At 39.1% G+C, this 14,698-nt stretch overlaps 1 protein-coding gene across 5 annotated transcripts in view; it reads right to left on the reverse strand.

Moving 5' to 3' along the window:
- Rpgr (retinitis pigmentosa GTPase regulator) overlaps positions 1-14,698 on the reverse strand; it is a 52,369-nt gene that overhangs the window by 5,482 nt on the left and 32,189 nt on the right. The window contains exons 13-15 of one of the 5 annotated variants that reach the window (XM_048461570.3): positions 13,211-13,276; positions 10,935-11,786; positions 1,034-1,249 (exon numbers count right to left, since the gene is read on the reverse strand). In XM_048461570.3, the coding sequence (XP_048317527.1) occupies positions 1,034-1,249; positions 10,935-11,786; positions 13,211-13,276 (1,134 nt within the window). The other 4 variants (XM_048461573.3, XM_087902843.1, XM_087902842.1 and 1 more) reach the window with 4 other exon arrangements.

Genomic DNA, 14,698 nt, shown 5'->3' on the forward strand with positions numbered 1-14,698 from the left:
ATGGCACACAATTTCTCTCAAAAATTTACAAGAAATTGATATTAATCCTTTTTTTCTTACTGATAACCAAAACCTGGGCTAATAAAAATTTCCACAAACAGGATCATTTTTTCCTTCTGTAGGAAACCAATAACTGCCGGAAGTTTTCCCTCAGTGAAAATAAAGAGTCTTGAGAAATAGAGAAACCAAGAAATAAATGACTTCTACATAACAATAGTATTTAAATTAAAAATGGCAGGCACATAGCTGAAAACACCTATAATACCAGCACTTGGGAGGTAGAGGCACGGGGATGAAGAGTGCAAGGCCGTCATCAGTTATAGAGTGAGCTCGATGCTAATCTGAGCTATGTGACACTACTGAAATATACGAAAAATAGAAATACAGTATCTTAAAAGTACACATTCAAATATAAGGTTAACTGTGTTTTGGTAGTTGTTTCTGTTAGGAGAAAGAGAATGATTGTTTTTATTAAAGAGTTTTACAGAGCAGGAATGAATACTTTATTACCTAGAAACTGACTAACTCAGTGTTTTATGAAAGTAGTCTGGAAGGTGAAAATGAACACACCATTCCATTTGGGTTTCAGCATCTCACACATCTGAAATTAATCTGATCATTGTTGGCAGAATCTCAACTGAATCAATGACAAACAGGTTATGAACTCAAATATTGCTGTAGCCTTATGCATTTACATGTGTATATGTATCAATATATGCACATAACACATGCCATTTCTGCCACCAGCAGCTAGGTTCCCAACTTTTTATCTTAAGCATTTCAAAGACAGATAGACAACTTTCTGGTTCACTTCTCAAGAGTATACTATCTGTGCCCATTTCCACTCATGCAGGAGTAAAATGCTAATCGCAGTGTAGCAAGTGTTCTAGAGACAAGGTTTGCTTAGCTCCTAAACTAGACAATCCTACTTTTTCAGTTTATGAATGAAGTGACACATAGATATTTTTCTTCTCCCATAGGAAACTGCAATCTCTTAGCTGCTATCTCAAGACATAAGCCCTTGTCATCATACCTCTTTAATGATATCATCTGGGTTGTCATCAAAAGCATCAATAGTTTCCGAGCCTTCTGCCTCAGGAAGCCCATCTTCAGGTAAGTTTTCTTCTTTTACGGGTTCCTCCTCTTTTTCCTTGCTTTCTTCTTCTATAACGCCTTCTACATTTGGGGCACTAATTTGCTCATCCATGTCTCCCAGTTCTGGCTTCACAGTTTCTAAAAGCAGCTGATCCTGTGACAAAGGTGATCAGAAAGATTTCCTTTTCTTAATGAATAGATAAAGATGCTGCTGCTGTAACTTCTATGCACTCAATGAATGTTTCCACTATGAAATCACATTTAGAAGATGAATACATGAATGACTGTCGAATCCCCGGTGAACATCAAGATACTGCATCACTGAGGACTCTACGGTTGTTGCTCTGTGTATGTCTGCTGCTGTATGACAATGCCTAGTGTTCCTGAAAATCTCTTAGTAACATCAAATAGATTTTCTTGACTTTTTCCAAAGAATGATCTTAAGCTTGAAAGAAATTAAAAAGTTTCCCCCTTACTATAGCATTTTAATAAAATCATATCTATGTATTATACTCATTTTCTACAACAGGGATTTAGAGTCCCCTCCACACCAAATTTATATTTCATTAATATTTATGAGGGAGGTAAGCTATTTATAACCCAGAAAGAAAGATAATGAACATATTTTAAATGCTATTAAACATGGTAATTTTCACTAAAAGTCACATAAATTATAGCACTTCGAAGGTATTATAAACACATCTGGAGGACTACTATAAACCACAGAAAACACTTACCTTTAAAATTGAGATAATTTAGGAGAGACTGGCAGAATACTGTCATTTTATAAAAAGAAAAGGCAAAGTTTAAGTACATTTTTAAAAAGATAGTCTGGAATGGTCAAGTCTATGTCTTGTGTTAGGACCATAGTGAAGAAGTGAATGGGTCAGACAAGTGCAACTCAAACATCACTTCATTGGGCACACACCACAGTGAGCTCTGGTCTTTGCTTTGTCTCAGGCCAATATTCTTTGAATTTCTTGTGAGGGATATCAAAAAAGTCAATATTCCTTGTGATGTTTCAGTTTGCCACAAGATCCCAGATCTTATCACTATAAAATGGGTCAATGTACTGACTCACTTTTTCTATCTTCATCTCCAAAGAAAGTTGTTCTGTGCCTACCAGAAACAGCCATAGGACTGCAGTGACCAATGAAGATAGGGTACCCTGGGCTAAAGCTTTAGGACAGTGGAGGGTTAGAATTTAGTGCTCAATGATGCTGAGACACCCCCCCAAGAAAGGGTTCTTTAGGGAGAAGGGGAGGGAGAGGTAAATACATAAAGAGAGAGGAGGGTAAACTAACAATAAGGATGTCTGAAAAAGTCAAAAGAATCACACTATTAACTATCCAAAAGAATGTACAATACGTGTAATTACATGTATATTTACATAGATTAAATGAAAATTTCTCATTTGGGCTGACAAAGCTCCCTCTGAGAGTCAAAGAACACCTAACAAAATCCCCAATACTAGCTCTCCTTTGAGGTTTTGCTCAGGGCTGTCCAAAAGACTCCCCAAACATTTAGGCTATTGCTAATTCCCCTGGTTGCCCCCAATAGGAATGTTCCTATTGCTGAAGACACCAGAATTTCAGCGCCTCAGAGGCCTCAGAACTGGAACTAATCTGAATGTCTACTCCCTGAGGACTAGCTTTCATAGTACCAGAAGGCACCAGGCAAGTTTACAAAGGAGGAAAGCAACCAACAGTTTCTAATAGCATGTACTCAACAGGATGGAAACCATGTCTGATACTGGAAACTTAGTGAAGCACTCAGTGCTAGTGAAGTCATAGATACTGGAGAACAACCTATAACCACTACTTTACTAAACTACCAATCACTAACAGCAGAATAGACATTTGTCCTTAAAACCACAGATAAGTGCAGCCCTCACCATACATTAAGGAAACTTTTCTTAGCAATAGATGGAGATTATTACAGAAAATCACAACCAATCAAAATCCAGTGTTGGGTAGTCCAGTCCCACCAGGAATATCTATTACACACTCCCACACCTAAGGCCCAGTCCCACCAGGAATATCTATAACACACTCCCACACCTAAGGCCCAGGGAACATTTTGGCAAAGAGGACAGAAAGACCAAAAGAGCCAGAGGATCAATCAGGAAGGCTGCTCAGAGACTGTGCCTCTAAGTAATGTGAGAAGCGGCATCCACAATGTTTCATTAACATGACAACTTAAACAAAAATACCAGCAGACATGCCAAAATGAACAGGCCCGTGAGGCCTCAACTCTACACAAAGAACAAGAGGCAGCTAAGAAATCCTCAGAGTAGGAGAATTAGTCTCCCCAGGAAAGTGCACACCGATTGGTTATCCAGTACCAATGGTCAGCCCTGAAAACATACATATGAGTAATATTATACAGACTTGGCAGGTTATATCTAGGAATACATATGTATATACACATATATGCATATGATAACTGTTAATGAAAAAGGAATCCATGGCGTTGAAAGAGAACAAGGAGTCACCGGTATATGGGACGTTAGGAGGAAGGGGAAGGGAGAAATATTGTGACTCTTAAATCTCAAAAAAGTGATTCTGTAATCAAAATTTTAAAACAGTTTGGGCAAAGTTACAGAGTTTCTTTTAAAGCTTTTTTGGTGTGCTAGCACACATTGTAGACTTTTTGGAGTGTAACTATGGAATATTACTTTTTTAAAAATGAAGATCTTAGAGATTCTTTTAACTGGCCATTGTGACTTGATGCTTAAGGTAACAAACGAGATATTTCAGAAAAGTATCTAATTATGCATATTAAATTCTGTATTTTAATGTAAAAAATCAAAGTTCCTATGGTTTTCCATCCTTGCTAGCACTTAGTATGATGCTTTCTCGCTACGGAAATTGTAACAAACAGTGCTTCAGATGGCGAGTTAAACCAAACAGTTATTTAACTTGATTAGCTATTTTTTGCTTAGGTAATCTATAGGGCTTTGTTTTTAAAATAATTTGACTCAACTTATTACAATGTTTTGAGAACAAAATATTTTTGTATTTTTCAAATTATATATATATATATTTACTATAGAATCTGCTTTATTTCAATACTGGCAAACAATTTGAATTAAACCAAATCATTTATTTGCACAGGAAGCAAAAATAAAGTCTACAGGTCAGGGTATGCCTACAAGCTGCCAGTTTCATCTCTGGATTCTTATCTTCCTATGACATGACTTCATAAAAAAAAAAAGTCTTGTTTTTTTCTGCACGTAATTCCTTATTTCATTTCTCATCTTTTACTGTAGCTACTTTATACATTCCAGGCTGACTGAGAAGCAAGCCTGCAAAAGTGAATGTACTGTTCAGAGTACTGTATACTGCAGTGGTAGGCATTTTATTCTCACATTTACATTTATTCTATGCCATTCTCCTTCCTTTTCCTTAGATAGACAATTCATTTCCTTTTGTACTCATACATTTTTGCTAACCACATGAGTGGAATAAAATTCTCTGTGCTTCAAGCACTAAAAACTAAACTCTTTCCCAGTATTTACAAGGGTAATCAGTGAGGGCTGGCTTTGAGGTCATGACTATAGAGGCTCTGGTCTTCCCCAAATCTGTCCAAATAATTTGAAGGTCATAAGAGCCATGTTCTCCCCACTCACTGATATTTTAAACACTGCAGATGATTTTATTTTCTAAGTTTCCAACAAGGACATCCTATTCTTGTTTCATTGTTTGCATCAAGTGCAAAATAAAAGTTAGGAAGTCTTATCCTAAGTATCCAAATCTCTGCATTGTACATCTTCCTTCCTGACCTGAGAACAATGCCAGCAGCTCTGACTGATAATTTTCAGAATGTTAAGGATAGTTCGGGTTCTATTTTTGTGCAAGGCAGACTTCCGGGAGTTCTTTTTCTTCCTTTTCCTTTTTTTCTTTTGCTGTAGACCTCCATCAGGCCCCCACCCCCATCTGGCACTGTTTCGATGCTATCAATTCTTCTTCCCTAAAACCAATTCTTAGCTTAGGTAGAATTCTTTCCCAGAATATACCCCACATCTTTTCTCTAAGTTTTACTCCTCAACTTCATTACTATTCTTTAACTCAGTGGTTCTCAAGTTTCATTCCTAATGGTGCAACCCTTTAATACAGTTCCTCATGCTGTGGTGACCCCAACCATAAAATTATTTTGTTGCTATTTCATAACTATAATTTTGGTATTGTTATGAATAGTAATGTATATGCATGTATGCATTATTTGATATGCAGGATATCTGATATGTGGTCCCCAAATGGGTTATGACCCATAGGTTGGGGACCACTGTGTCTAACTTCCCACTTACTGATGTTTTTCCTGAATCCTTCCTGAGGTGCTCTAGTCACAAGAATGCTTTCACTAGACCTAGTTAACTAGATACATAAGCTAGTGATTGCCAGCAACATCTACTGAGCTCCACACACATGTAGTGACCTGTACACTGAACACCTCCTGGAGACCATCACAAGCTAGCAAATGCAGAACTGTCGTCCTGGACTGACAGCACTCTTTCCACCCAGTTCTCTAGGCCTCTTCCCTCCTAGCTACATCTTCGTCCTAAACCCTCTAATTCCCTGATACACATCCCCCATCCTCATCCCCTATTTCATCCCACTGCCTACTTCACTCTTACCTGGTCTACTATAACTGGCTCCTACCTTCCATACCAGTGCTCCTGCCTGCTTCAAATCATTCTTCAAATTGCTGCAGAATAACTGTACGCATCCTCAAGTGGAGCCACTCTATTCTTTTTCCCTGTAACATCTTGTACGAGCATGTAAGACCCTTTGCTGGTTAAGTTTTAATCAACATGATTCATTCCTAAGTTTCCCTACTCTCCTGGTAAGTTCATTCTCAACCCTTTCACATAAAAGCTGAAGTTACTCTGCTAACACACTCTGTTGTAATAATGACTTTTCCTGCTGCCTTATAGAGTTCTTTGAAGTCAGGGGCCATATCTTTAGTCTTACATAGCCAAGACACAAAACTTATCTTTAATTAGTCTATTTTTAAAAAGCAAGCCACCCAAGCATTTTGGAACTGAATTTTCATCTTAACCTGACTTTGGCTAGGGATACAGGAGCAGAACAAAAAACAGCACTGTTAAGAAATAGTCAAGCATATAATTAAGAAAAAACATGCTAAAAATTGAAAAGATCATAGCAGAGGTTCCTCGGTGTTTCCAAGCATTGTTTGGAGAAATATATCTTTAGTCTTCCTGCAGTTGTGATGGGGGAAGGGAGAAGAGGGCCATGGGAGGCTGACTGTAACCTGCCCTCACTTGACGTCTATCTGACTTGAGGAAGACCACTCACTTTTTGGTGCCAGATACATAAATACTTGATCCAATAATAAGTGCCAGACATGAAACTGTATGTTAGGAACTAATCATGCTATATGACACCAAACTTTCATAATGAAAAGAGTGAAGGAAAAGATTATAGTACCTTCCTTCACTATTGCATTGGTGGGAGAGAGCACACCACGTAAGCCAATCTCTACAGTGAGTCACTATCAATCAAAACACATCTCAGGGTCACTCACCTTGACGGCTGCCGTCGAGCAGCCATAGATGTTCTGCAGCAATTCTCTGCAGCTTACCTGAATGTCTCTTTCTGCCACTGTTCGCATTAGGAAACTGTACCTCAAGGGATTCTACATATACAGTGCCTCACCTTCCCCGCAATGACTAGCAAACTACAGCAAACACTTGAGTAATCAGCAGATATACTGTGCCTGGAATCCCAGCACTGGAAGGGTAGAGACAGAAGGATCCGAAGTTTAAGGCCATCCTTGGCTATGCAGTGAGCAAAATACTTTCTAAGCAAGCCTGGGTTTTGAGAGACCCTGTCTCAAAAACAAAATAAATAAGAACTAGCTTTTGAAATCTATGTAAGCAGCTGTCACAAGGGATCAAGTGATCTTATCCTTCACTTGTCTTTTTCTCTAATGATGACATTTGTACATATGGAATAACTTCTACTTGTGAAAGCTTATGTTCCTTTATACGCTGTCTCAATGTATCACTAATCACCACAAAACTCCTATCCATAAGCTTTAGAGAGTATTGGGCCTGCTACCTATGTGACTTAATGTGTTAGCTGAACACTGGGTAAAGAAAGTTAGCATGCTTTATTTAGGGCTATTGCTCACTTCCATATAACTTCATTTGTGTGAAGCCTGGGTGATTTTTGTGACTAGACTTAAGCCTTTTTTTTTTAAATGAGGAACAGGAATAGTAGAAAGTCTGGTGTGGCAAAGTTATAACAAAGCTGTTTGTAGCCAGAGGCTTTTATAGCTGTTCCCATCACTTAGGTCTCCCATTCTAATTCTGTATGCATTTAAAAAAACAGACACCTACAAAGGCGAAGAAGCTGGTGTAACTTCATACAGCTTGAAAGCACACACTGTAAGTAGGGCCCTAAACTCAAAGACTATGCAAATGCTCTTTTGACTGTAACTTGCAGGAATTACTACTTCTAAAGGGTGCACCAAGTTTGGGAGTAGGGAAATGCAAAGAAATTGGTAAGAAATGCTGCTCGAAAGGGAATATCTCTATCGGTTCAAATGGTAAAATAGGTGCCATTTGACGTCAAGAACGCGTCAGTACTGCTCTTCTTGGAAAACGAATGCCTCTGCCTTTACCATAAATAACTGGGTGTTTAGATTCCTGTCTCCCGGGCATTCTCATATGAATTTCCTTTATGATCTCGATGGCTGCCATCCCTCTTATTTAATCTTTTCAAATCTATTTTTAAATAATTACCTTTGGTATACATACTCAATCGCACTCTTAATTCTACTCTACAACAATGAATATGGTAGACTCTGGCCAAGGATTACACTGTCAAAATAGTGGAGTCCAGTGTTCAGGGAACGCTGGCAACTATCTTTGCAGCAAGTTATAATTTACAGATTGCTCTAAGGAAATGCTACTTCACTTGATTCTTGTCATCTACCTCATGCTGATTTCCACAGAGAATAAAATGTATGGAGTTCAACTACACAAAATTCACAAAAGTTACCATGAAAGTCTTCCTTGAAAAATGTATAAGAAATCACTCATGCCCAAGGTATGGAAAAGATGAGACAGGGAATCCATGAAAAAGAAATAAAGAACAGACAATCAAACTAGCTGTATTATATAAAATCTAGTGAACCTGACTTCTCAAAAGTTCAGTATCTTATGTTAGACAGTTTTTCTTTCCACAAACAATATTGAGTATATACATTTAATCTTTATTTTACTTGAAAAATTCTGAAAAGTAACAGACAAAATTACAAAAGTCAATGAAAATATATTGAGGACACAACACACATGAAGAATGAAATCACTGACAGTAGAGTTAAAATAGAAATGACTGGAGTTCAGAAATTTACAATCACAAAAGACAAGAGACATTAAAGTTATCATAACTTTTAAGAGCAGAAAAATGAATTTTAATATAAAACTTTCTTCTTGAAACACTTAAACTTCTACGAACCGCTATATTATATGCTTAAGTTGACTGTCATTTCATGAGCTATAATGTCATATACCTAGATAGCAATTGTAAGAGACAAAATTATTAGCCTCTAAGGCGTAAAACAGCTGTTTCTTTATAGATTTTTATCAAAAGGGACAAAAATTTTCATTCCTTTAAAATATGAATTTCTCACCTCAGTTATCATCAATTCTTTTGTTTTTTTGTTTTTTTTATTTTTTATTTTTTTTTTAAGACAGGGTTTCTCTGTGTAGTCCTGGCTGTCCTGGAACTCACACTGTAGACCAGGCTGGCCTCAAACTCACAGAGATCCACCTGCCTCTGCTTCCTGAGTGCTGAGATTAAAGGCGTGTGCCACCACTGCCTGGCAATAACATCAATTCTTATTAAAATATTCTAGGTAGTAGAGACTAAAAAGGGGTACTTAAATATTTATTACAAATTTCAAGTTTTGATAGCCCTTAAGCATCTGTACCATTTTTAAAAGATTGAGTTTTAAATACAGAGTACTTATAGTATATAAATCTCTCATTCATAAGGAATAGACAATGTTAACTACAACAAACAGCCTTTTAGTATTTTCTAGTTATAGATTAGTAATTTGGGGGTAACAGATATGAGTTTAGGAGGAATCAAGACTTAACAACCCCTCTTGTTGCCTTTGCTATCTTCTTTGCACAACTGACATCAGTTGTTTTTTTAACCGTGTGTAACAGAACCATAAGAACAAATCAGTTTACTAATCTGTAGTGAGTATATTTATTATGCATAAGGCATGCAAATGACTTCACTGTCCATAATCAGGTCAAATTTACTCTGTTACTTCAATTCCAAATAAAGTGGTAAAACATTATTCCAGAATTTTTTGGAACCTGGGAGTCCATTCTCTAAAAGTTGTTTTGACTCCACTGGCATTTTAGACCTCTGCTCTTTCCCCCTTCTCCCTGGGTTAGTACCAGACTTTTCCGAATGTGTTCCATGTCTGCTATTTTTCATAGAACCCTTTATTTTACTCACTTTTTGAGGCTGTTTTCGGTCTCCCTTACTTTCATTTTCATCTTCTTTTCTACCTATCTCCTTATATTCCCCTTCTTCCCCACCATATGCTTCTTCTTCCTCATTGTCATCACCATACATCTCATTTTGTTCTCTTTCTCCCCCCTCTTCCTCTCCTCCTTCCTGTCCCTCTTCTTCCTCATCTCCTTCCTCTGCATCCTCTCCTTCCTCCTCTTCTAGTTCCTCTCCCTCCCCCTCCTCTCCCTCCCCATCTTCCTCTCCTTCCCCTCCCCTCTCTTCCCCTTCTTCCTCTCCTTCCCCCTCTTCCTCTCCTTCCCCTTCCCCCTCTTCTTCTCCTTCCCCTTCCCCCTCTTCCTCTCCTTCCCCTTCCCCCTCTTCCTCTCCTTCCCTTTCCCCCTCTTCCTCTTCTTCCCCTTCCTCCCCTTCTTCCCCCTCCTCCTCCCCTTCCCCCTCTTCCTCTCCTTCCCTTTCCCCCTCTTCCTCTTCTTCCCCTTCCTCTCCTTCTTCCCCCTCCTCCTCCCCTTCCCCCTCTTCCTCTCCTTCCCTTTCCCCCTCTTCCTCTTCTTCCCCTTCCTCCCCTTCTTCCCCCTCCTCCTCTCCTTCCCCCTCTTCCTCTTCTTCCCCTTCTTCTTCTCCTTGCCCTTCCTCCCCTTCTCCTTCTTCCTCTCCTTTATCATCTCCTTCTCCCTTTTCCCCTTCTTCCTCTTCCTCTTCTTCCCCTTCCTCCTCTCCTTCTTCCTCTTCTTCTTGCCCTTCCTCCTCTACTATCTCCTCTCCCTTCCCCTCTTCCTCCCCTTCTCCTTCTTCCTCTCCTTCCCCCTCTTCTTCTCCTCCCCCTTCATCTTCTCCCTCTTCTTCCACTCCTTTAACTTCCCTTTCTCTTTCTTTCTCTTTCCTATCTCCTTCCTTATTGTTTCCCTCCCCCTCCTCCTCCCCATTCTGCTCCTCTGATGTGTCTTCTCCTCCCTCTTCCTCGTCCCTCCCCTCTTCTGGTTCTTGTTCCCCTTCTTCCTTCTCTTCCTCATCTTCATTTCCTTCACCCTCTGGTTCTCTTTCTTCCATCTCTTGGTTTCTTTGCTCTCGGCTTCCTTCATCCCTCTCCATCTTCTCTCTTCCCTCAGCCCCCTTCTGCCCCCCTTCCTCCTCTTCTAAGCCCTTCTCTTCCATAACCAAGATGTGCCTTTCTCCCGTCCTCTTTCTTGTCTTCCTCTCTGGTTTGTCCTGCACCCTTTGCCACTGTTCTGTTCCTAAACTACCCTTCTCACAGATTTGATTCCTTTCACCCTGAGATCCATCCTGTACCTCTCCCCCTGACTCTCCCTCACTTTCACTCACCTCTTTTTCTGTACTGACATCTGGCAGGGTTTCTGTTTTCTCCTCCTTTCCTTCTCCTTCCAATTCCACATTTTTCTCTTGTACCTGAACTTTTTGCTCCACTACCGCATTTCCTTCTGGGTCCTCTGGTCCTTCCTGCTCCTCTGGTATACCTGACAAGTGGTCATACTTAAGATCGTATTTTGCAGTGAATATGGCTGCTTTGGGTTCGCTCTCACTCTCTTGTTCAGCACATTTCCTGCTGTACCATAGGCAGTGCTCAGTTTCCACTTCATCATCATCTTTCTCGTCACTACTAGTTTCTACTGGCTTGGGCTGCTCCAACACCTCAGCTCTGCCTGGCTGACTTTCTCTTTCACATTCAATGTAACTGTCTGGTTCTTCTACCACTTCTGTTTCACTGTCAAAGATCAAATTCTGCTCATTGCTCTTCATTTCCTGAGCAGTATCTTTACTCTCTTCACTCTCAGAATTCATGTCTTTGTCTTGTAAGTCATCGATAAATGGATCTGATTTTGCACTCTCTTCCCCGTCTACGATATCATTCACATCTGTTATCTCCATCACCTCGGTTTTCTTCTCAGGGGCTAGTTCTTCAATACTTTCCTGTTCTAGTTCCTCTTTTGGTAAAACCTGTGCAGTGTTGACCTGAGGCCCTGCCTGGTCTAGGCCATTACCTACTTCCTCATCTGAAAATGCTCCCATAATCTCGGTTGGTCTTATCATGAAGATCCCTTTTGCTAGATACTGCTTGTATACTGTCCCTTCTTTTATTTTTGATATCTCTTCATAACTATCAACATTTTCAGTACAAGGTGTACTTTCCATCACTTCCTCTGTCAAGTCTTGATTCTGTAAAAGTTTTTGAAGTAACCATCAAACTATTATTAATTGGCAAAGACATCAAAGTTATATAAATCACTGTACAGATTTTACATTTGTATCTATACCAGCTAGGGAAGGCTCACATTCCAACTTTATAAATTATTAGATTAAATAAACTATTAAAACATGAGTCATAAATTAACAAGCTAATAGAAACAGGATAACAAATACAATCAATTTTACTCACTCAAGTAGGCCTGACAGAGCCTAACATAAAATCAGCATGTGAAATATGGGTTGCACATCCGTTTAAAGAGAAGGGGTTCCCATTGCTACTGTTTCTAGGTCTGCTCTTTAGAAAGTTTTGAAATTTGAATCCTAAGAGAGACAGTCCCAACATCCAGAACTTATTTCTAATTGCATGTGCCTTTCTTTCCCCAACAATCCAGAAAACTTCAAGCCTAGCATCTAAGACATTGGAAGGAGAGACACAGGAAAGATGGCGGCTTGAGGCAGAGTAAGTCACTGAGGTAGTGGGCACTCATGCTCAGCCAGCGTGTCAAGAGACCAGCTCTCCCGTGTTCAAAGACATGCTGTCACTCGCTGTGTCTTGTACTTCTAGCGTGCTACCTATACCTTTTTATAATTCAGCAAGATCTTCCTACATTTTATAGGATCTGGTTTTAAGAATTTTAACCTAATTATATAGCAAAGGCAGTAGAAACATCAAATGATTTCCAAAGCCAAACCTCAAAGTGAATTGCTTGACTTTAGTAACTTCCAAATACCTCATATTTTTATTTCATTGGCCCCTAAAGTCAGGAGAAGCAAAAATAATGAATTTATCATTTATCTGGGTTTGTGGAAATCACATGCTGTTTTTTATTCCTGACATTGTTATGAACTAAAGTGCCTCTTTTTTACTCATCTATAGCTGCTTACTACTTTCCAGCTTTTATTTAAATCACACTTTATGCTAATCTTCCTTAATAAAGTCCAGTCTAAATATTGTAAAATGATTATCAAACACTTTACACTAAAAACAATTCACAAAACTTTAGAGCTAGAAAGATGTGACCATTATCCAGCAAAGTCTCGTAGTGACTCACGCAGTCATATACAGCCAAATTAAGGGCTACAGTCGATAAATAGCAGCCTCTTCCCTCAAGTTACAGCTATGATGACTATTACTTGGCCAAAAAGAATTGTCATAACTTAGGTGAATAAGTGGATGAGCAAATTCTAGCAGTGAAATTCTATGAGAAAATATATACCAAGAAAAGAAAGCAAACAGAAGTCATCTACATTAGATTCCTGTCTTTGAAATTTTACTACAAGTGAATGATTACCTTTTTGTCCTCTTTACAAAAAATTTCAAAGAAAGATAATTAAAACTGTTCTGACCTACCACAATAATTCTACTACTAATAATAACTCTATATGTGCTATACCTTTTGTTTTTGAATTGGTGAAAATTTTAATGATGTCTCACTGGAACTCAGGTCCATCACATGTGTCTGAAATAAATAAAAATATATGTTGTAGATAAAATGGAAAATTATATATGAATAATAAATGCGAAGAAACTCAGACATTACTACAATCTATTTACAACTGCCAACTAATGATGTCAAGACAGAAAAGCTGCCGAGACTCAATAAGCCTGATACTCAAGATTGCTTAAAACAATCCGATATCTTTCAGCTTCTCTCTAGTAGAAGCAAAACAGGAGCCCTTCCTACTTGTTTAGGTGGATGGAGGGGCAGAATGTGATACTGTAGTGGCCTTCTTAGAGATGGCTGGAGCATGGGAACAAAGTTGTGAGGAAGGAGGTGTCCCAAGACAGTTGCATGGTAGTTGGCAGGGGAAAGAGTGTGTTAAAGGATGGGAAGAACGAGAGACAAAAATGCCTCAGGGAGCGCCACTAGTGCAGAATTTTGTAGTGAGGCTTTACCGAAATCCTAGCATGAGCTAAAAGATTTTTAAATTTAGCCTTTGTAGGCCTAGATTTAAAAAAGATAAAATCATTTATTTATCCAACAAAATACTATGTCTCATGACATTTCCGTACATGCAGTGTGAATTTAAGCCACACTTCCTACTCTACCACCCCTTCTCACCCCTACATAGTTCTCCTTCTGTTTTCATGTCAGAATTTTTTTCCAGTCAAGATTCCACGCATGAGAGACAAAATGTGGTATCTGTGTGTCTGAGTCCATAAGCTTCTATTTGGTTTCCTTGTGCTGTGGCACTGATCTCCACCCACTAAACAGCTTCAGGACCATAAGAAATTACACTGTGGGCTGCGGAAGATGCAGTCTAGATAAGACAAGAGAACTCAAATCACATGGGAAACTCGTTCTGGAGGATTTATCTGGATTTCCAAGATTACTATCAGGGTGCTGCAACTGGGGAGCCATCCTACAGTGGGTCTTACTAGCTAAATTTAACTGCTCTGAGAACTGAAGGTTCCTATCTTCCTATCTTTGCAGCCATATTGTGTAGCAATTTCCTCCTGATTGAACCATTCTATCTTGAAGGGAAGCTTGCTAAGATTTAGGAAGTAGACAAATCACAAGTGTCAAGAAGTCACTGAAACATGTAAGCTTCATTGGCAAAGTCCCCCCTTCCAGGTTATATAATCAGTAAGGACTACTGGTGAGAGGAGACTCTCTGATCAGCTGAGTTGCCTTAAAGGTATACAGGGGGTTCCAAGGAGGTATGTTTTGGGCAGCATCACACATTCTAGGATAGGATTTTCAGCGATAAGATTTTCATAGATGACCTTAGAGTCATCTATGCACTTGTATGCAACCCCTCTCACATTCCTGTAAGTAGCCCGCAATGAACCATAGGCTTATCAAGTTGGACTTTAGTGGCATTGTTAATTTGGTCTGTTGTTAGTTCCCTGTATAGGATGGACACATGCTTGTTTATGT

This window comes from Myodes glareolus, chromosome X (assembly GCF_982192425.1).
Source record: "Myodes glareolus chromosome X, mMyoGla1.1, whole genome shotgun sequence".
Lineage (NCBI taxonomy): Eukaryota > Metazoa > Chordata > Mammalia > Rodentia > Cricetidae > Myodes > Myodes glareolus.